Source organism: Telopea speciosissima, chromosome 8 (assembly GCF_018873765.1).
Source record: "Telopea speciosissima isolate NSW1024214 ecotype Mountain lineage chromosome 8, Tspe_v1, whole genome shotgun sequence".
Lineage (NCBI taxonomy): Eukaryota > Viridiplantae > Streptophyta > Magnoliopsida > Proteales > Proteaceae > Telopea > Telopea speciosissima.
In genome coordinates this window covers 65461522-65483239 of record NC_057923.1, presented here as the reverse complement: position 1 = coordinate 65483239, position 21718 = coordinate 65461522, and the positions used below count along the sequence as shown (strand labels likewise).

General features: G+C 43.9%; 1 protein-coding gene across 3 annotated transcripts in view; it reads right to left on the bottom strand.

Moving 5' to 3' along the window:
* The window catches only part of LOC122671132 (DEAD-box ATP-dependent RNA helicase 50), a 93114-nt gene that overhangs the window by 2225 nt on the left and 69171 nt on the right, over nucleotides 1-21718 (bottom strand). For all 3 annotated transcript variants that reach the window (XM_043868231.1, XM_043868230.1, XM_043868232.1), the window contains 2 exons: nucleotides 10436-10567; nucleotides 10161-10333 (listed from right to left, as the gene is read on the bottom strand). In XM_043868231.1, the coding sequence (XP_043724166.1) occupies nucleotides 10161-10333; nucleotides 10436-10567 (305 nt within the window). The remainder of the gene's footprint in view (nucleotides 1-10160; nucleotides 10334-10435; nucleotides 10568-21718) is intronic.

The following is a 21718-nucleotide window of genomic DNA, read 5'->3' as shown; positions in this document are numbered from 1 at the left end:
GAGATCTGATCAAGAAGACCGAAGTTTGATCTGGATTTGGATCATCAGATCCCGTTCTATGCTGTTTCTTGAAGTTTCTTGAAGGTTTCTTGCAGTACTTGAACTCTTCCAAATCTATGAATCAAACCAAGGACCATGATCAACGTTTGCAAGGTTGTTCACCACCTATAAACTAGCCTTCAACCAGAATATTGTTCAGATCAGACCTTTCAAAAGCCTGATCTTGTTTTTCTCCCTGCGGCTCATGTTTTTTTTTAATGATCTGATCTGGTATCATGATCACATCTGCTGCTGATATGTCTGGTTACTATTTTTTTTTTATTTGAATCTGGTTTGTTTCTCTGTTACGAGTTCTCCTACTCTAAATAGGAGACTGCAGTAACTTGTCATCCATCCATTGGATTGACGTACAGTTTTGATATGATTCTTCATCCTTCTAATCAAGTGTTCAACCAAGGACTTGTTCAAATCTGATTGGTTGATGCCATTCTACCAGAATTCTTCCAAAATTCTGGTCTCTTATACGGTTTCTAAATTGTGCTGCTTATTGTTGACGATTGGATTCTTCTGTTTTACAGAACTTTCAGTCTGTTAGTTCTGGTTCAGAAGTTTTCTTCTCATACTCAGCTGTGAAAATTCTCTCTACCATGGGTGATTCCAAACCATTAGTTGATATTGTGAATTATTCAAATCACCTCTATAAAGTTAAGTGGTGCCTCTGATTATCTACTGTGGGCACAAGCTGTTAAAGTTTATATCAATGCAAAGGGTATACTAAAGTATATGACTTCAGCCTCACCATCTATAGACTCTAAAAAAGAGTGGATGCGGGAGAATGATACCTTGTATGGTTATAGAACACTATGGATTCCTCTATTACTGCAAACGTCATGTTTCATACTACAGCTAAAGGTTTTGGGGATGATCTGAAAGAAAGTTTTTCTCAAGATAAGAATATGTCCCGAGTGTATGATCTGAATGAAAAGATCTTTTCATCTAAACAAGAAGACAAATCTGTGTGTGAATACACAGAGATTATGTGTATTCATTATGACCCTCCCTAGACCCCGCAGTGGCTGGAGTCTCGTGCACTGGGTACGCCCTTTATTTACTTATTTTTTTACGATTCTGTGCGTGAATACTATAGTGCACTCAAGGGCATGCAGGAAGAGCTAAATGTTTATTAATATCATACTACAGATTTAGACTAGTTAAAGTCTGAAAGTGTAGAATTTCAAGTGGCTAACTTGATCTGCAGTCAAAACTTAGCTTCTAGCTGGTGAAAAGGTTCCCTCATGAATGAAGCTGTTAAGTTTTGTCGTATTCAATGTGTTGTATCTCTTTATCATTCTACACCTGAATCACTTCCATGGTCCGAGTTCTCGTTTTCGGACCTGGTTTCGGTCAGGCTAAAAACCGAGTTGGACCGAGATCTAGGCGAGTTGGTGCACTTTTTTTTGAACTCGTCTGATGGTTTCGGTGGGTTTGTGACCTAGTTTGGTCATGAAACTTGGTATACAACCTATTTTGGGCTATTTAAACACAATGACACTATCAGATTTTCCAAAATCAAAATTCAAATAGGAGTTTGACTTAGTGGGAAACCAAGACAGATATTTATGCCAAAAACCAGGACACACACTTAAATATGCCTAATATCATTTAAGTAAATGTTTTTATATTTGTTATTTCATTTACTTAAGATATTATTCATAAATAAGCAAATATCCCCTATTTGAATCCAATAAAAATAGTTAAAAAAAAAAAAATCAAATTCCAAAAGGATAAAAAGTCAACCCCCCAGTTCAAGAATAAAAACTGAATTTTCAGTGATAGGTGTAATTTTCAACTTTTAAATGCCGAGTTTTTCTTAAATCTATAAATTTCATAAATCTTAATATGATAAAATATTGTTAAAAAACAAAAGTGCGGTAAAATATTCATTTGTTTTGATGTCTAAAAAAATATTTTCATTCAGAGTGATTTTGACAGCATTCGCGTACACCAAATTAAGTTTTACCAAAACATAATTCCATCAATATAAGTCAGATTTAAGCAATCTTGGATTTGTTGGAAAGCTTTGCAATATCGGTCAAACTTAATTTGATGTGCACGAATGCTGTCAAAATCTCTTTGAATGAAAATATTTTTTTGGACATCAAAACAAATGAATATTTTACCGCACTTTTGGTTTTTAGCAATGTTTTATCATATTAAGACTTACTGAATTTATAGATTTGAGAAAACCCCCAACATTTAAAAATTGAAAATTGCATGTACCGCTCAAAATCCAGTTTTTTTTACTTGAACTGAGGGGTTGAATTTTTATCCTTATGGAATTTGATTTTTTAACTATTTTTATTGAATTCAAATAGGAGGGTATTTGCTTATTTATGTATAATATCTTAAGCAAACGAAAAATCATTTACTTAAATGACATTAGGCATAAATAAGTGCCTGTCCTGGTTTCTGGCATAAATAAGTGTCTATCCTGTTTTTTGGCATAAATAAGTGTCTATCCTGTTTTTTGGCATAAATAAGTGTCTATATACCAAGAGGTTTCCCACCGAGATGACCGAGACCACTGAGATCTCGGTAAGACAATGCATTCCTCCTATTTCATCTATCATCTCGTCTCGGTGTTTCAAAAAAGCGAGATATTACCGAGATCTCGGTGAGTTCTTGTTCCATGATCACTTCCTTCCTCCAAGGGAAGTTCTACTTTGATGGTTGGTGGTTGTGGTTTTGGATTTTCTGGAAGAGGTGGTTCAAAAGGAAATAGAGGACGGGGTATGGGTGGTTGTGGTTGACAGCAAACTGATCAAGCCTTTCATCATTGTACACACTGTGATAAGAGTAATCATATTGTTAATAAGTGTTGGGTTAAGCATGGTAAACCTCAATGGTTGCAGAAATTCGCCAATACATCTTCAATGGTTGATGGGGGTTCTGACTTCTGAATCGGTATCACCTAATGATACTAATCTCACTTTATCGGCCGCTAGTCAGTTTGTGACCCTGTCTTCAGATGATTATCACCACTTGTTAAAACGTGTTCAGCAGCATGAGAGTTAGACATCCACCTCCTTATCCACTGCTACTTTGGCCTACACAGGTAAACCTGCACTACTCGCCTCTTCTTCTCTCTCCACTTGGTTATTGATTCAGGTGCCTCCTATATGATTGGTAAGTCTGACATATTTTTTCAATTTCAAAAATCTTGTCATCCATCTTGAGTTATTATTGCTGATGGTTCATCTACACATATTACTGGTTTTAGAGTTGTTTCTCCTAACAAATCCTTATCTTTATCATCTGTTCTTCACGTCCAAAATTTTCCATTACATTTTTTCTATTACTCAAATTACCAAGTCTCTAAACTGTTCCGTTTTGTTTTATCCTTCTCATTGTATGTTTCAGGATCTCAAGACAAGAAGGATGACTGATGGAGGGTGTGAGGATGGCTTATATTACCTTGATTCATTCACTGACTGCTTCAGTTGCTTCTAGGTGTCTCCACTTCAATGGCATTTCAATTGGCAACTTGTCTATCTTCAAGAATTCAGCAAACAGTTTCCAGTAGTAAATCAAATTCTCATCTTGAATGTGAAGCTTGTGAACTTGGCAAACACCATCATTTTCATTTCTTTCTTGCGGTGTCTCTAGGAGTTCCTCTTTGTTTTCATTAGTTCATTTTGATATTTGGAGTCCAAGTTGGATCAAAAGTAGGTATGGATTTTACTACTTTGTTGCTTTGTGGACGATCATTCTCACATGACAATGTTGTATTAATTAAAGGATCATTCTAAATTCTTGTTTATTTAAACAAAAAATTCTAATGAAATAAAAACTCAGGTGCGTTTAAAATTTTTTCCGTTCTGTTAATACTCTAGAGTACACTCATCAAGAAATTTCATCTTTTGTTCCAAGCATAGTATGGTTCATCAGACAAGTTGTTCATATTCTCCTCAATAGAATGAAGTTGCTGAACTAAAAAACTGCTATTTATTGGATATTGCTCACTCTTTAATGTTTCATATGACCCAATGATATTTTGGAGAGATGTTGTGTTAATTGCCTGTTATCCTATTATTCGCATGCCTTCTTCGGTTCTTCAAAACATATCCCCTTTTCTATTGTTTTCCCAACTTCTTCGTTATTTGCTCTACCACCACGATATTTTGGTTGCACTTGTTTTGTCCATATTCAGCTTGTTATCGATAAATTGTCTCCCCATGCTATTATATATATATATATATATATATATCTTCTTGGGTATTCTCGTACATAAAGGCTATCGTTGTTATGACCCTGTGTTTCATCAGCAATTTGTCAGTGTGGATGCTACTTTTTTTGAAAGTACATAGACTTTTTCTGACGATGTTAAGGTTTTGGGCAACGAGTCAATTGATTCTTCTTCTTCTGTATCTCCTCCTACTCCCATGCTAATTCATTTGCTGATGTTCCATTACCTTCTCATCCTGCACCTCTTCCAGTCTGCAGGCGCCATCTGAAATCATGAGGCACTACTACCTCCATATTGCCCTCTAATCCATCTACTTCTGAGTCTGGAGCCCCATGATGCAGATTCATCACCGAAATAGGCTTGTTTTATTAGGAATAAGTTTAGGGTTGGGTTTTATACATGTTGGGCCTTTGATCCCCATTACCTTTGGCTGTTGCCCCATCACCTTTGGCTGCTGCCCCATCACCCTTGGTTGCTGCCCCATCACCCTTGGCTGCTGCACCTACATCTTTAGATAATCCTATGCAGGGGGAGACTATGGAAAATGGTGATGGTGAAGCTCCTGCTTAGGGGGAGTTGACTCCAATTCGGAGAACCATTGTTAAATTTCAGAAGAGGATTGATGGCTCCAACATTTTAACCTATCAAAAAAGATGTTCCAGAAAAGGGCAGCTTCAATCCACTATAGCACCAGTACCCATCCAGTTGCCGACTTTGGATCCAAATCCTACTTCTCCTGGTAAGATTTCTCCTTCCAACCTACCTATTGCTCATCGCCAAGGTACTAGGACTTGCACTCATCATTCCATTTCCCGCTTTGTCTCTTATAGTTCTCTTTCTCCATCTTTTCGTGCATTTGTGTCCTCCCTTTCTTCTGTTTCTATTCCTAAAAATTGGCCGGAAGCTTATACAAATGGAAAGTGGAAGGCAGCAATGTTGGAAGAAATGAAAGCATTGAAAAAAAAATAATACTTGGGATTTTGTAGTTCTTCCTCTAGGGAAACAACTAGTGGGATGTAAATGGGTGTTTGTGGTCAAACAGAAGGTTGATGGGACTGTGGATCGATACAAGGCACGCCTGGTTGCAAAGGGCTTTACCCAAACTTATGGAGTTGATTATCAGGAGACCTTCGCACCAGTGGCTAAACTCAATACTGTAAGAGTGTTATTATCCTGTGTTGTAAATCTTGGGTGGGATCTTCAGCAGTTGGATGTGAAGAATGCCTTCCTCCATGGAGAGCTAGAGGAAGAGGTATATATGAATATTCCACTAGGCTTCTCTGATGATAAGACCAAGGGCAAGGTCTGTAAATTGAAGCGTGCTCTTTATGGATTGAAGCCGTCACCTAGAGCTTGGTTTGGCAAGTTTCACAAGGCTATCGTTTCAGTGGGATATAAGCAAAGCAATGTTGATCATACACTGTTCATCAAATGAGTTGGTGATAAGGTAACTATTCTTATAGTCTATGTGGATGATATTGTGGTAACCAGAGATGATGGTGATGAGATCAAGAAATTGAAGCACTTCCTTCGCCGTGAGTTTGAAATAAAGGATCTGGGAACTCCAAAATATTTTCTAGGGATAGAGGTTGCTCAATCTTCAAAGGGCATCTTCCTTTCTTAAAGGAAATATATCCTAGATCTGTTGTCCGAAGCATGAATGTTAGGCTGTCATCCCACAGACACTCCTATGGAAGCTACAACAAGTCTTAAGGAGAAAGAAGGTGAACCAGTTGACAATGGTCGCTATCAATGATTGGTTGGCAAGCTAATCTACCTCTCTCATACACAACTAGATATAGCTATTGCAGTTAGTCTAGTGAGCCAATTTACGCATGATCCTTATTCCTCTCATATGGACGCAGTGATTCACATTCTTCGATATTTGAAGTTTGTTCCTGGAAAAGGAATACTTTTATCTCCCAATGGCCATCTGAAAGTTAAAGCTTACATTGATGCTGATTGGGCTGGCTCTACAGACAGGAAATCTATCTCTGGATATTGCTTTTTTTGTGGGTGAGAATCTTGTCACATGGCGTAGCAAGAAGCAAAATGTTGTAGCAAGATCTAGTGCTGAAGCTGAATTCCATGTCATGTTATAAGACATTGGTGTTGTTGTCCATCTTCCCATGATGCTGAATTGTGACAATAAGGTTGCCATTAGCATCGCTTATAACCCTGTTGAGCATGATCGTACCAAGCATGTTGAAGTTGACCGACATTTCATTAAGGAGAAGATTGAAGTTAGCCTCATCTGTGTTCCCTTTAAGAAGTTTGCTGACCAGTTAGCTGATGTCTTCACTAAAGGGTTGAGTAGCAAATTTTCCTGTCCTGTTTTAGTCAAGTTGGGCATGTGTGGTATATATGCACCAACTTGAGAGGGAGTGTTGGTTGTATGGGACAGAATACTGTGGGGGGTATTCTGGTCTTTTTCCCTTTTAGTTTTGCTCTTTATTTAGTCAGTCATATGAGGGACAATTCTGTCCATGTAATTGCCTATTATTATTATAAATACATTGCTTGGGATCAGTCTTTGATCATCCAAGCCTTATTTCCCTAATTCAGATCTATTAACACAGAGTTCCGTGCCATGGCATAAGGAATCTGTGAACTTTTGTGGCTTAGAGGATTGTTGTAGGATATTGGTGTTGCTGTCCATCTTCCCATGATGCTATATTGTGATAATAAAGCGGCCATAGCATTGCTCATAACCCTGTCTAGCATGATCGTACTAAGCATGTGGAGGTTGATCGACATTTCATCAAGAAGAAGCTCGAAGCTGGGCTCATCTGTGTTCCCTTTGTGAAGTTTGCTGATTAATTAGCCGATTTGTTCACTAAGGGGCTAAGTGTTTCATCCTATTTTAGTCAAGTTGGGCATGCATGACATATATGCCTCAACTTGAGGGGGAGTGTTGGAATGTATGGGCCAGAATACCGTGGGGGGTATTCTGGACTTTTTAGCTTTTAATCTTATGAACAGCCATCGCGGCTATATTAGGGACAATTCTGTCCATGTAATTTTGACTTATTATTATAAATACAAAGCTTGGGGTCCGTCTAAGATCATAAAGCATTATTTCCCAAATCAGTTTTGTTAACAGAATCTCTCTTTAGTGCTTTCCTATGGAAAGGACAAGAGTCTTGCAAATTCCTCCACCCGATTAGCTGGGCAATTACTTGTTTTACCAAATCGGAAGGAGGTCTTGGCATTCGCAGAATCCGTGATTATAATATTGTAGGCCTTCTTAAGTTAATTTGGAAAATCTCCACTAAGCAGGACTCAATTTGGGTCAATTGGGTCCACTCCTATCTCCTAAAAAATGACTGCATCTGGACTGCTTCCCAGCCTGCAGACCCCTCCTAGGTCTGGCGCAAAATCCTTCTCCTCCATCCCTTAGCCCTTAGTGCTACCTATTTTGTGATCGCTGATGGGGCCTCACCTCCCTCTAGCTTGATCCTTGGCATCCCTCAGGAGTCCTTTAGATTATCTTAGGTGCCCAAGGGGTCTACTCTACTGGTATCCCTAAATCTGCCCCTCCTCAATCATTTCCCATGGCTCCTGGTCCCTTCCCTCCCCTTAAATCCCCGGTCTCATTCAGGTCTGGGCCTCTCCCCCCCCCCTCCCCTCTCATTTAGACAAAGTCATTTGGCTCCCCCTCCCCCCCCCCCCCCACAATGTTATTTTTAGTTTTTGCTCTGCTTGGAATTTTGTTAGACCACAAGGCCCATCTGTCCCTTGGCACAAATTAGTTTGGTTCAAAGGCCACATTCCAAGACACTCTTTCAATGTCTGGAGAACACTTAAACTTTGCCTCCCTACCTAATCATTTCTCCTTCTCCGCCACATCCTTGTCTCCCCCTCCTGTATCCTTTGTTGGAATGGTGTTGAGGACGTCGAACACCTTTTTTTTTCTTGCCCCCTAGCCTCCACTATTTGGAAAAAAGCCTTACATTCCATTTGGCCTCGTAGTAGGCGTCCCCTATCCTTCACTCGGGAGTGGTTATGGCTAGACATGTCCTTTTTTAGTAGCTCTATTTGTGATACCACTGGCAAGCTTGTGTTCGGGGTTGCTATCTCTAAAATCTAGATGGAGTGGAATCTTCAAAGATGGACCTCCAACTCCCGGTCCATTGACTTGATTTGGAAAGCCACCGTCTTCAATGTCAGCTCGAAACTCTAAGGCTCTCTTACAGAGTCCCCAAGGAACAAGCACATTGTTGTTACCAGGGGCCTAGATACTTCTCTGTTACAGTCTTCTAGCCCGGCCTCCTAGGCCTTGTGGCTTGCATAGCTCCTTCCCTCTCTCTCTCTTTCCCTGTGTATTCCCCTCCCTCTTTTCCCTCTCTTTTGGGGTTTTGGTAATGAATTTTTTATTCACCAAAAACAAAAAAAACCACCAGCCCTTGCCAGACCAGAAAACCGGTTTAGGATCAATCCTTGGTTTGGGCCTTCATAGTGGGTCATGTTGGTCAGCCAGGCAAGGCAAATGCATCAAGGGGCAGTCCAAATGGAGTCAATGTGGAGGAGGTGAGAGTAAACCCAATCAACCCAAATACTCTTCCTCTTAGCAGCTAGCTTCCAAATCAATTTGAGAATTCCCACATAATTGGCTTTTTTAATTCTTCTCAAACCAAGGCCTCCTTCATCTCTGGGGAGACAAATGACAGCCCAACTGACAGGGTGAAGGAATCTGTTTGCATCACAACCTTTCCAAAGGAAGGCACACATGAAAACTCCATCTTTAAAATAGTGGACTGAGGCAGCCCAAAAATGCCCGACCAATAGATATAAGATGATTGGAGAATAGATCTAATCAGCTCTAGGAGGCTGACATAAGATAAGAACTTTCCCTTCCAGAGCTGAAGCTTCTTGTGCAGGAGATCCAAAATGGGGGGATCAAATGTTAGCAGTCAACCTAGAGGGGATCAAAGATAAACCCAAATACTTGACCGGGAGGCAGACTACCCAGTCAAGTCCCTTAGAGGGACTTGACATCATCAGAGACCTCGCCCAGGAACAAAAGGGGATTCGGGGAGGCTAATGCTAAGGCTGGACATACTCTTGAAATGGTGGAAATTGGACATAATGGCTTCCAAGTTCCAAAGAGGGCACAGCTTTGGAGAAGATCATGACGTCATCAAGAAAGGTGAAGTGGGAGATTTTAAGGCTCTTAGGCTCTTACATTTGGACATGGGGGAGATGAGCTGATGATCCATGCTAGATTGGATGCTATGAGAGAGCACTTCAAGTGCAAAGGTGAAAAGGTAGGGGGAGAGGGGGCAGCCATGACGGATATCAACAGAGGAGGCAAAGAAGCCAGCTGGACTACTATTAATAAGCACCGAAAAGCTGGGGGAGGAGATGCAGGCAAAAATGACATCAGTCACAAACAGCCACTTTCAGCTATACATACTAGTAAAGGGCATCATTTGCCATGCGCACAGATGCATTGCAGATATCAATATCTATCGAAAATGTAATTGATAGATCCAATGCTTAGCAGGTCTTTCAACAGAAAACTTATCAATCAGAAATTACAATTAATAATATAAACACTCACGACAATTTTAACACTGGATTGTGATCATAATCAAGCTAAATACATTAGTAATTGGAGATTTCCACCTATACTGCATCTATAGCATATATATGCAATAAAATATTAGTAGGATTCTCAAGATCTACCAAGGTGGGTATTCACTTTCCTAACTCAATATTGAGAAGTAGTTAAGGTTTAATTTATAACCATATGGTAATTAGCTTCCTAAAGGGAACATTTTGTGTCGAGCAGATTAAAGTTCTGTATTTGAAAAATTTCTGGTGAAATATGGGAGGTTCATGTGTCTTTCTTTTCACACACATACAAAGATAAAATGTAACCACAAAGCTCAAGGTAACTCTGAAATCGTACCTATCAGTGCAAATCAAAAACAGAGAATCGTTGGACTGGGAATTTAAAAATTCCACCATATTTTTAAGACGCAATTCTTGTGCCAAAGCTGCATGGAATGGCAACACCTGGAGACTATGTCCTTTTCTATCGAAACGTTTTAATACATTCTCAACTTTTCTGCATGTTTCAATCTGCAAGGAGGTGAAGACTAAGAACAAAGCAAATAAACTTTATCACAAGTACATAAACAAGATTGTTCAAAGAAAAAAATTTCAATGTTTTTTCAAATTAACCTTGTTACAGAAAATAATAGTTTTTGAAACTGGACTTTGTTCTACAAGCTGCAAGAGAGCAGATTTCTTATTAAGGAATGCCGTATCGGGACTTTTGTCCATCCCATCACCTCCACTGCAATCTACAATAACCTGTACATGTAAGCAGGAGTCATCAAAATCAGATAAGCAGTTTGAAATGTACAAACACCTCATGGGGGTTGGAGGAAGAGAAGCTGGTGCCTTTTTAACTCAGTGAAATAGTTACTATGTGCCTGATCCTCAATAGTCCTATTGCTTTTAGCAGAGCTGGATATATACAGCCATTCTAACAAACACCCCCCCCCCAAAAAAAAAAAATGTTCCATGAAAAACCGAAACAAAATTTCACAGATACTGGACCTGTAATGCTCAACCAAATCAATGTACTAGACAAACCCCTCTTTAAAGAATATTACAGGATGGCAATCAGGAGGAACCATAAACCTATAAATGGCTGCTTGTTTAATGCTATATCTTACTGTGTAATGGACTCTTCCCATTCAGATAGTTGCACTATTGTTTGAAACTCAAATTCTTTTCCCTAACAAGATAGGGCAGAACAGAGGGTTCCTTTTTCCTTGACACAACAAGGATTTGTGTTCAGAGTTTGGATGAAGAGAAGGTGATACTGAAAAATTATGGAAAATTTTCTCTAAAACTAAAGAAGCTGTGAAGTGTAATGTTCCTAGGTTATCCAGACTTATCCTGTAAGAACTGTAATATAAACCTGCCATCAAAAAATAATCTTGAAAAATGCATTAGACAAGTCTTAGTGAAACTCAGCTAAGCCTTATCCCAACTAAATGGGGTTGGCTACAATTAATAAAATAGATTTTTGTATAATATAAGTAACAGAAATTATATTGAAAAATAGGGATGTACAAAAAGATACAACTAAATAAATGTGAGAGGCAATATTGCCAATGAGAAAGAAGGTCAAGTACATCTCAAGGATACTTTTTTTTTTTTTTGGGGGGGAGGGGTTGCATATCTGTTGAGCCACCTTGCAATGAATGACATGATCATAGTTCGAGAACTTGTAAGATCTCGCTCGAGATCTCGGTTTTTTAGGAAGTCGAGACGAGTTGGTACACGATTTCTCAAAGTGCAATTTCTTGGTTGAGATCTTGATCCAATCTCCTTTATAAGAGTACCAGCTCTCGAGTTCTGGGTGAGATCCCAGTGGGAAATCTTGGTATACTTGAAAATCTTGGTATACAGACACCTATCTGTTGGTATACAGACACTTATTTTGTATTTGTATTTCATTTACTTAAGATATTATTCATATATAAACAAATACCCCCCTATTTGAATCCAATAAAAATAGTTAAAAAATCAAATTCTAAAAAGAAAAAAAAGTCACATCCCAGTTCAAGAACAAAAACTGGATTTTCTGCGGTAGGTGCAATTTTTAACTTTCTAATGCTGGGGTTTTTCTCAAACCTAAAAATTCCATAAATCTTAAAGCTTTCCAATAGGTCCAAGATTGCTTAAATCTGATTTATATTGAAGGAGTTATGTATCGGTTAAACTTAATTTGGTGTGCACGAATGCTGTCAAAATCGTTCTGTATGAAAATATTTTTTTGGACATCAAAACAAATGAATATTTTACCGCACTTTTGGTTTTTAGCAATGTTTTACCATATTAAGATTTATGGAATTTTTAGATTTGAGAAAAACCACAGCATTAGAAAGTTGAAAATTGCACATTCCGTCGAAAATCCAGTTTTTGTTCTTGAACTGGGGGGTTGACTTTTTTTCCTTTCGGAATTTTATTTTTTAACTATTTTTATTGGATTCAAATAGGGGGGTATTTGCTTATTTATGAATAATATCTTAAGTAAATATAAATAAATAAGCATTTACTTAAATGATATTAGACATAAATAAATGTGTTTGTCCTGTGCTTGTCCTGGTTTCTGGCATAAGTAACTGTTTGTCCTGCTTTCCCACTAAGTAAAACTCCTATTTGGACTTTGTTTTTGCAAATTCTGATAGTGCCATTGTGTTTAAATGGCCTAAAATAGGATGAATACCAAGTTTCAGACCTAAACTAGGTCTAAAACCCACCGAGTTGAGGCATCGAGTCGGAAAAAAAAAATGCACCAACTCGGCGAGATCTCGACTCAACTCGGTTTTTCCAAGGGTTGAGTTGGTACTGAGTTCCGAGTTTTAGTACCTTGGACATGATATTCCCACCCCTTCGGCATGAGGGATAAACATGAGGTTACGTATACTTAAAATCCCCTTGCTTTATTAGTCTTGCGATCTGTCCAAACAAAACTATAACTTTCGGAGGGATGAAGAGAATCTTTAATTGAAACGGGAGGTCACAGAAATAAAAGGCCACACAAAACTATAAGGATATTGATGAGAAAAAACCTTCGATTTAAGAATCCAATTTCTCGCATTTATGTCAACTTAAAAACCGAGAACATCATTCGACCAGTGAAATTGCCATTTCTTGAAAGTCAACATCTCCCTTGAGTTATGGAAAATAAATCCAAGAGGGTCCTAAAAAAGGTAAAGGTTAAAGATAAAGATCCTACGAAACAAACTATACAAACTAGACTTTGATCTTATTGTTAAAAGTCATGTAATAGGGGTAGTTTAGGAACTAGTCTATCACTAGTTGCCTTATTATGTAATTCTTCTATTTCTTCTTTATTTCCCTTATACCTCCCTAGGGAGGTGGATGTAATTCTTATTAGTGATGATTAAATGAATATATGGTGAATGGAGAAGTCTCTCCATTCACAATCGTTACAGCCCAATACACTCTTCTCTCTTGCTATCTTCTTCTTCCTCCAACCTCTTCCTTCTCTCTTCTTATTTCCTAAACCTATATTCTAACTTGGTATCAGAGCCCTAGGGTTTGAGAGTCGAATCCAGCTTCCTGTTCTCACTTTTTGCTTATCTTTGAAATCATTTATTTCAAGGAGAAGCCTCCTATGTAAACAAATCTGTGAGAAAACTATGAAATAGGGTTGGAATAACCTATTCTAGTGATTCCTACTGCTATTCGAGCTTGGATGCAGCTCATTTGGTGATTTAAAGTTCAGATAGCTACTGTTTGGAGTTACCGCCAGCCCTCCACTGCAGTTCCTATATCTCCTTCGATTGGCCTGGTTTTGTGGATTGGAATGAGTCATTAGAATCGTGGAAGGATGGTGTTCAAGGGCCATGAACTGCTTCTTGCTGATTGAAGACTACATCTGAGCACAACTCTTTTTCGTGGGAACCAGTTTCTGCCCAGATTTCTGATGTTGCAGACTTCATTCCCTTATGTCTTTCTCATTTTGGCATGGATTTGATGGTGGCGCAGCTTATTAAGATCGTAGAAGGATCCTTTTTCCTGTCTTTTGTGCTCCTTATGGCTGGATGAGTGCTTCTCTTTGATAAAACTCAATCTCATGGTTCCTCTGTTCTGCCCAGGTAACACCGAGAGTAATTTTCTTCCTTTTTTTCTTGCTTCGAGTTGAAGGTTGATGCTCTCTTAGTTGAGGATTGGATATGCATAGACTTTGAGCAGTTTTATCACTTGTTTGAAGCTTTTATTACTACTTGCAAGCCTTTGTGAGGTTTTAGGGACTGACCTGCTGGGCTGCAATTATACTGCCCGTGAAGTATTTGATTTAAGTCCTCTTAGACATTTGCTGCTAGGACTGCTTCGGCAATGTGCTATCCTAGGTTGCTTATAGGACTTCTTGCTTGTTTGGGTTGAGTGTGTACTCCCCACTTGCCTTCGGTGATATTGTTTATTGTTGGTATCCATCATGGCTGGTTCGGATACATCTGTGTTTGGTACTGATACATCCAATATTCACCGGGCCAATCAACGATCGCCACGTGTAACAGACGACCTGCTCCATAGCCAAGGGTAACGAACCGGGGTCCCAGCACCCGGGCGCGGCCTCACCCAGGCGCGGCCACCACTCGGGCGCGGCCTCACCTAGGCGCGGCCACAGGGCGGGGCCTCACCCAGGTGCCGCCACCCCTCGGGCGCAGCCACACATCCGGGGCGCGGCCTCACCCAGGCGCGGCCTGCACCCAGGCACAGCATCGTGGGTACGTGAGGAGGGGGCTACCCACCTATGACCCGATCGTATCGCTAAGGCTCATGTCACCACCAGGACTCTAGAGCGCCGCTTAGAGGTCACGTCACCCAGACGGATTCAAGCACCAAGGACGTTATCACCACACGTGGGTATCTATCCACCAAGGATCTTGATACCACTAGGACACTCCCTCCCGCGGGGAGATGATCAATCAGGATAGAGCCCCGTTACCCAGGGCCTCTATCCACTCAACGGGACAATCGCCATCAAACTGGGACTCTCCACACCGCCATACGCTACTATAAAAGGCAAGGTACACAACCCCATCAGGGGACATCTAAACTCGTACTGAATAATCACTATTCATCTGTTTGCACCAGGAGATCTAACTTTGGCATCGGAGAGCCCTAGGCCGGGACCACACCGGTTCTCTCTGTTGACCCCTTTGGTCCACTTGCAGGTGACGGCACTCGCAGGACCGCTCGACGATTTCTTATCGCAACAGATTGGCGCCGTCTGTGGGAACGACGCTAGCCATTACAGCTACTAGCTCGCTTCCATATTCATTCAATGGCACGAAGGAAGACTACCACCACCAACAACGGAGCAAGGAATAGATCACCACCCCCAAAGTGCTCTTGCAGAGCCAACGACCCGGACCATTTCCCTCTGGAGGAAGAGATCCCCCTTAATGACCAGTTCGTGGTCGACGAGCCCAACAATGACGAGGCCGACGATGCGGGGGTAGAGGTGACACCTGACCCCAATGCTCCAGCAAATGTGGGTATGATCAACGACCTGCAACGACAGATCCTCGATGAACGACTCTTTCGAGAATACTTGACGCAGCGTGCGACGTCTCACCGTCGAAGGACTTCACCATCAGCAAGGGTGGAGTCCGTACCTCGACAATAGCCGAACCCTAGGAGATCATCTCCCAGGGGCGTGAGATCAGAGAGACTAGCGCGACAAGCAACCCCCACTCCGCAGCGAGGGGAGCCTTCCCAGCATCCCAGGAGAACAAGAGACCTCTTGCCACGGTCAGAACGTGGGAGGACGCCAACACCCAGGGCGAGGGTGTCTAGCCCGCAGAGATCGGTCCGGAGGTCTGTGTTCGACGGACGACTAGAAGAAGGTCACATACCACGACGAAGCCGGACCTACAGAGAAGAAAGCACCTCACCTTCATGACAGGGTTCATCACGGCGTGACCATTCCCCATCTCGCCAACACTCAAGGCAGGAGGGGACATCCAGGAGAGAGCGCGAACGGGGTCGCAGCGAACGTCCGACCAGGCGTGGGGGACAGACACGGGACGAGGAGCTCGATCAAAGACTCCGCGACTTGGATGAGAAACTGGAAGGGTTGAAGAAGCAGAACAAAGGCGAGACGCATTCCATACCTGGACAACACCCATTCTCGGCAGAGATCATGTCAGCCACACTACCTTCCAGGTTTCGACTACCCACCTTTGAACTCTACGGGGTACCACTGACCCCAATGACCACATCAACTACTTTAATGGCATGATGACGCTGTATGGGGGTCGGATGTGGTCTCCTGTCGGGCATTCCCGGCATCCCTCAAGGGAGCAGCCACATCATGGTTCTCCAGGCTACGACCGAGATCTATAGGCTCATTCGCAGAGCTATGCGAACAGTTCGTCACCCGCTTCCAAAGCAAAGTGTCAAGCGTAAGAAGACCATCGTCAATCATCGAACGTGGTACGTAATCCTGGGGAATCTCTCGGGAATACGTTACCAGGTTCACCAAAGAGTCCCCGGAGGTTCGAGACTTGGATGACCAGACACAGCATGCAGCCCTAGCAGGAGGTATTAGGGACCTGGACCTGATCAAGGACCTGGCACGTCATGAGACCAGGACTATGAAAGAGCTCTTGGAGTGGTGCAACGAGTTTGCAAATATGGCCGAGGCACTACAAGCTAGAACAAAAATAATCGAGGCCAAACCACAAGACAACAAGAGGTCAGCACCTGATGACCGCAAAGAGGGTAAAAGGTCGAGGACAGAGCGCCGACAAGAGAAGGGCGACCGCCCATCTAGGAGGACAAACCACCGCCCAGAGAGGAGTGAGAGGGCAAGCACCCCCGAGTTCACACCACTGAACACCACCAGGTCCCAGATACTCATGCAGATCCAGGACCGTGACCTACTCCATTGGCCACGACCCATGCTAGCAGGACCGAGAAGCGGAACCCTAACAAATACTGCCTCTTCCACAAAGAGAATGGGCACGATACGTAGGAGTGCTATCAATCAAGAGAGATAGAACAACTCGTAAGAGCAGAAGCTTGAACAAGTATGCGAAGGGGAGACGGACAACCGCCGTGCCAAGGAGATAGAGGTCGCGACGGAGACAGAGTGGAACCGAGACGAGAAGAAAGAAGAACAGATCGAGAGAGACCGCCCAGAAGAGCGGAGAGATGCAACAGAACCTAGTAGCACCAAGGGACCTCCTATCCTCACCATACTTGGAGGACCGGGGCAAGAGTCCACCGTAAAAGCTAAAGCTCATGCCAGTTCGTGGGAGCGGCAGAGAAGCCCAAAGAAGATAGCCAGACCGAGGCGGTGATCTCCTTCTCGATGAAGACCCTGAAGGACTAAACTTCCCGCATGACGATGCCCTGGTAGTACAGCGGAGGTAGCTAATCGACCTGCATACGTGGTACCGATGACACGGGGCGTCTGTCGACGCACTCTCCTGACGCCTATCGACGCTTCGGGTTCGGGACGACCACCAAACCGTAGCCCACTTATCTCCACGGATTCTCAAAGCCACCGCTCCATCGAGGTACCATAGAACTACCCGTCACCTTCGGGTACACCCTCAACAAGTAACCATTATGGTGAATTTCACGGTAGTCGTCCGTGGTGTCCTTCAACGGCCTCTTAGGGCGACCATCACCGATGCCCTTAGAGGAGTCATATACACGCCACTTCACCTAAAGATGAAGTTCCCCACCGAGAATGGGGTAGGCGAAGTCCGAGGAGATCGAAGAAAGCAAGGGAGCGCTATGCCACCTTCAGCTTAAAAAGAACAATGGCAACACCCGTGGAATGGCACTCGCTGTAGAGAGCATGGTCGCCGACTTAGAGATGAACTCGACAGAGAGAAGGGGAAGGCCAGCTGAAGACCTCATCCCCTCGGCCCTCGCCCAGACGACCCCTCCAAGGTCGCTCAGGTTGTCTCGCTGCTAAACAAGGAACAGAAAGAAGGGGTTGGACACCTCCTCCAAGCGAACATGGACGTCTTTGCATGGTCGACCTCCGACATGCCAGGAATACCACGTTCCATAGCGGAACATCGATTACATGTCGACCCAACCAGGAAGCCCGTTCAACAGAAGCGGCGTAATTTTGCCCTTGACCAAGAAGTAATCAAGGAGGAGGTCGAGAAGTTAAGCCGATCAGGGTTCATCAGAAAGGAGAAGTTCCCAACCTGGCTCGCCAACGTGGTCATGGTACCAAAGCCAAATGGGAAGTAGAGGATGTGTGTCGACTATACCGACCTGAACAAGGCATGCCCAAAAGATGAGTACCACCGCCCAGATCGACCCATCGATCGACGCTACCACGCCGCGTAGATGCCGAGTTTCACGGACGCCTACTCCGGATACAACCGATCCTCATGTATGAGGATGATGAGTCTTACACCGCATTCGGACGGACAAAGAGAACGCTACCACGCTACGCCGTTCGGGTTAAAGAATGCAGGGGCCTATCGTGAGGATGGTCAACAAGATGTTCAAGGAGCGATCGGGCGCAATACGGAGGTATATGTGGATGACATGCTCGTGAAAAGCATCCACGCCATCCAACACCGACCGACCTGAGGAGGCATTTGCAAGATCGAGGAGGAACCGATGAAGCTAAACCCTCGTGGGCGCGCTTCGGCGTAACGTCGTGAAAATTCCTGGGGTTCATGGTTTCACCGTGGAATGAAGCCAACCCATCCAAGATCAAGGCCATCCAAGAAATGGCACCTCCTCGAATGGTCGTGAAGCGCAGAGGTCAATGGAAGGGTCGCGCCTTTCCAGTGTTCGTGTCACGATCAAGGCGATAAGCGCTACCATTCTTCAAAACATCAAGAACCTCCGAAGCCCTAAAGATTTCACATGGACGGAAGAGCGCCGTAAGGCGTCGGAGAATCAAGGAGTACCTGAGAGCCTACCACCGCTGGGCGACTGTAACTCAACGAAGAGTTACGCTTCTACCGGCCGCCACCCCGCCGCGTCGCCAAGATCTCGAAGGAAGAAGACAAAGTCCAGAGGCCCATCTATTACGCGCCCATGTCCTGATCGAGGCAGAGACCCGGTACACTAGGATCGAGAAGGTAGCCTATGCATTGGTAACGGCAACCAGGAAGCTACGATCATACTTCCAAGCCCATACCATCATAGTCCTCACAGACCTACCCCTGAAGAAGATACCGCACAAGCCGGACGTCTCCGGGCGATTGATAGCATGGGCGGTGGAGCTAAGTGAGCATGACATCAGGTTCCAACCAAGGACAGCCATCAAAGGCCAGGCTCTTGCAGATTTCATTGCAGAGTGTACCCTGTCTGAGATCGAGTTAGAAACAGGGGAGCCCGAAGAGAAGGATCACGGATCGTGGGACATGTTCGTGGACGGGTCGAGCAATGCGGCAGGAAGTGGCGCGGGTCTTATATTAACCAGCCCCTAGGGATTTCGTATCCAATATGCTCTCCGATTCACCTTCCAAGCATCCAATAATGAAGCAGAGTACGAGGCATTACTAGCTGGACTCCAGGTGGCCAAAGCCATCTAAGTCACACACCTATCCACCCGGAGCGACTCCCAGCTCGTGGTGAATCAGGTGAATGGAGAATATGAGGCGAAAGATGAGAGGATGGCATCATACCTAGCACGTGCTCAAGCGTTGATCGAGGGTTTCGTGAAGTTTGAGATGGTTCGAGTTCCCAGAGGTGAGAACGCCGCCGCTGACGCCCTATCCAGGCTAGCCAATGAGGAACTCCGAAATTTGGCTAGCGCAGTCTATGCTGAGATCTTGCATGAGCCAACGTATAAGGAAAAGCAGGTTAACGAGGTCGAGGAGGGACTTAGCTGGATGGACCCTCTACTCAACTACCTCCAGAACGATGTCTTACCGGAAGACAAGGCCAAGGCAAGGAAGATCGATGAGAGCTGCAGCACACCGTCCTGCACGGGAATCGCATGCGGGGCAACAACACCACTACTCCGGTGCCTAGGACCCAAGGGGCAGAGTACGCCCAGCCAAGTCCATGAGGGGATATGTGGAAGCCACACGGGGACGAGCCCTAGCCTACAAAATCCTCCGCTGTGGACTATACCGGCCACGAATGCAAGAGGCCATCCAATATGCCAAGAAGCGAGCAATGTCGATTCGCCCCGCACCCCATCTACCCGCCACCAAGCCGATATCAATCCTCAACCCCATACCTTTGCACGTATGGGGACTAGACATCTTAGGCAACTTCACCGCGAAGACCGGGAAACGTAGTACCTGGTTGTCGCGATCGACTACTTCACCAAGCTGGGTTGAAGCTAAACCTCGCCAAGATAACAGAGACAGAGATGGAGAAGTTCGTCTCGGACGACGCCATCTACAGTTCGGGGTACCACGGATCCTCGTCTCGCATAATGGAAAACAATTCAACAACCCCAAATTCCAAGCATTCTCACACAATACGCAAAGATCGACTATCGGCCTGTGTCGTAGCATACCCACAGGCCAATGGTCAGGTGGAGGTCACCAATAGAACGCTATTGGAAGGAGTCAAGAAAAGGCTAGAAGGAGCCAAAGGCAGGTGGGTAGAAGAGCTACCAAGCGTCCTGTGGGCATACCGAACTACAGTACTGACACCCACAGGAGAGCCCATTCCGCCTAGTATATGGCACTAAAGCATTGGCACCAGTAGAGGTCTGCGCCATGTCCCATAGGGTTCTGCACTTCAATGAACGTACCTATGTCGACGGACTGCGGGCGAACCTAAACTTTATAGATGAGGTCCGCGAGAGAGCACTACTAAGGAACGTCGCCTACCAGCAACTAACTGCCAGGTACTATAATGCCAGGGTCAAGGAAAGGCTATTCCACCAGGGAGATTTAGTACTACGGAGGGCAAGTGCATCACAGCCACAGAAGGCAAGGAAGCTGTCACCCAATCGGGAAGGACCCTACATAGTCTCTGCGTATACGCCAGTGGACTTACCGCCAAGACTCAGGGGCAAGAAGGTAGACCGTACCTGGAACTCGTAACATCTCGAAGAAGTACTACCAAGAGAAGCATAGCAAGAGTGGTAGTGATAACGAAGCGTACAGAGTAGGAGTAGCAGAGAGACGACATCACTGTTTCAAGGTCAATGTGAATTTCATTCAAAATAAAGAGATGTTGCAAGAATACTTGTCTTCTTCTACCACTCAATCGAATCACTGCCACTACATTAAGGCGACATGCCAACACTGAGGCTTTATGCCTAAGGCGACATGCCAACACTGAGGCTTTATGCCTAAGGCAACATGCCAACATCGAGGCTTCATGCCTAAGGCGACATGCCAACACTGAGGCTTTATGCCTAAGGCGACATGCCAACACTGAGGCTTCATGCCTAAGGCGACATGCCAACTTCGAGGCTTTATGCCTAAGGCGACATGCCAACATCGAGGCTTCATGCCTAAGGCGATATGCCAACACTAAGGCTTTATGCCTAAGGCAACATGCCAACATCGAGGCTTTATGCCTAAGGCGACATGCTAACATCGAGGCTTCATGCCTAAGGCGACATGCCAACATTGAGGCTTTATGCCTAAGGCGACATGCCAACATCGAGGCTTCATGCCTAAGGCGATATGCCAACACTGAGGCTTTATGCCTAAGGCAACATGCCAACATCGAGGCTTTATGCCTAAGGCAACATGCCAACATCGAGGCTTCACGCCAAGGCGATGTGCCAACATCGAGGCTCTACGCCTAAGGCGGTAACCATCCAAGGTCCGAGGATCACCAAGGCACGACGCCACTACCAAAATCCCATGACTATCAAGGGTCAAAGAGTATCAACGCGCAAACAATCACCAGGAGACAATGCAGTCAAAGAAAAGCAAACGCGATCACATAGAAAAGTCATAGTAGTTACAAACTTAAGTTCAAAAAAGGAAAAAGGTTGAGACGTCT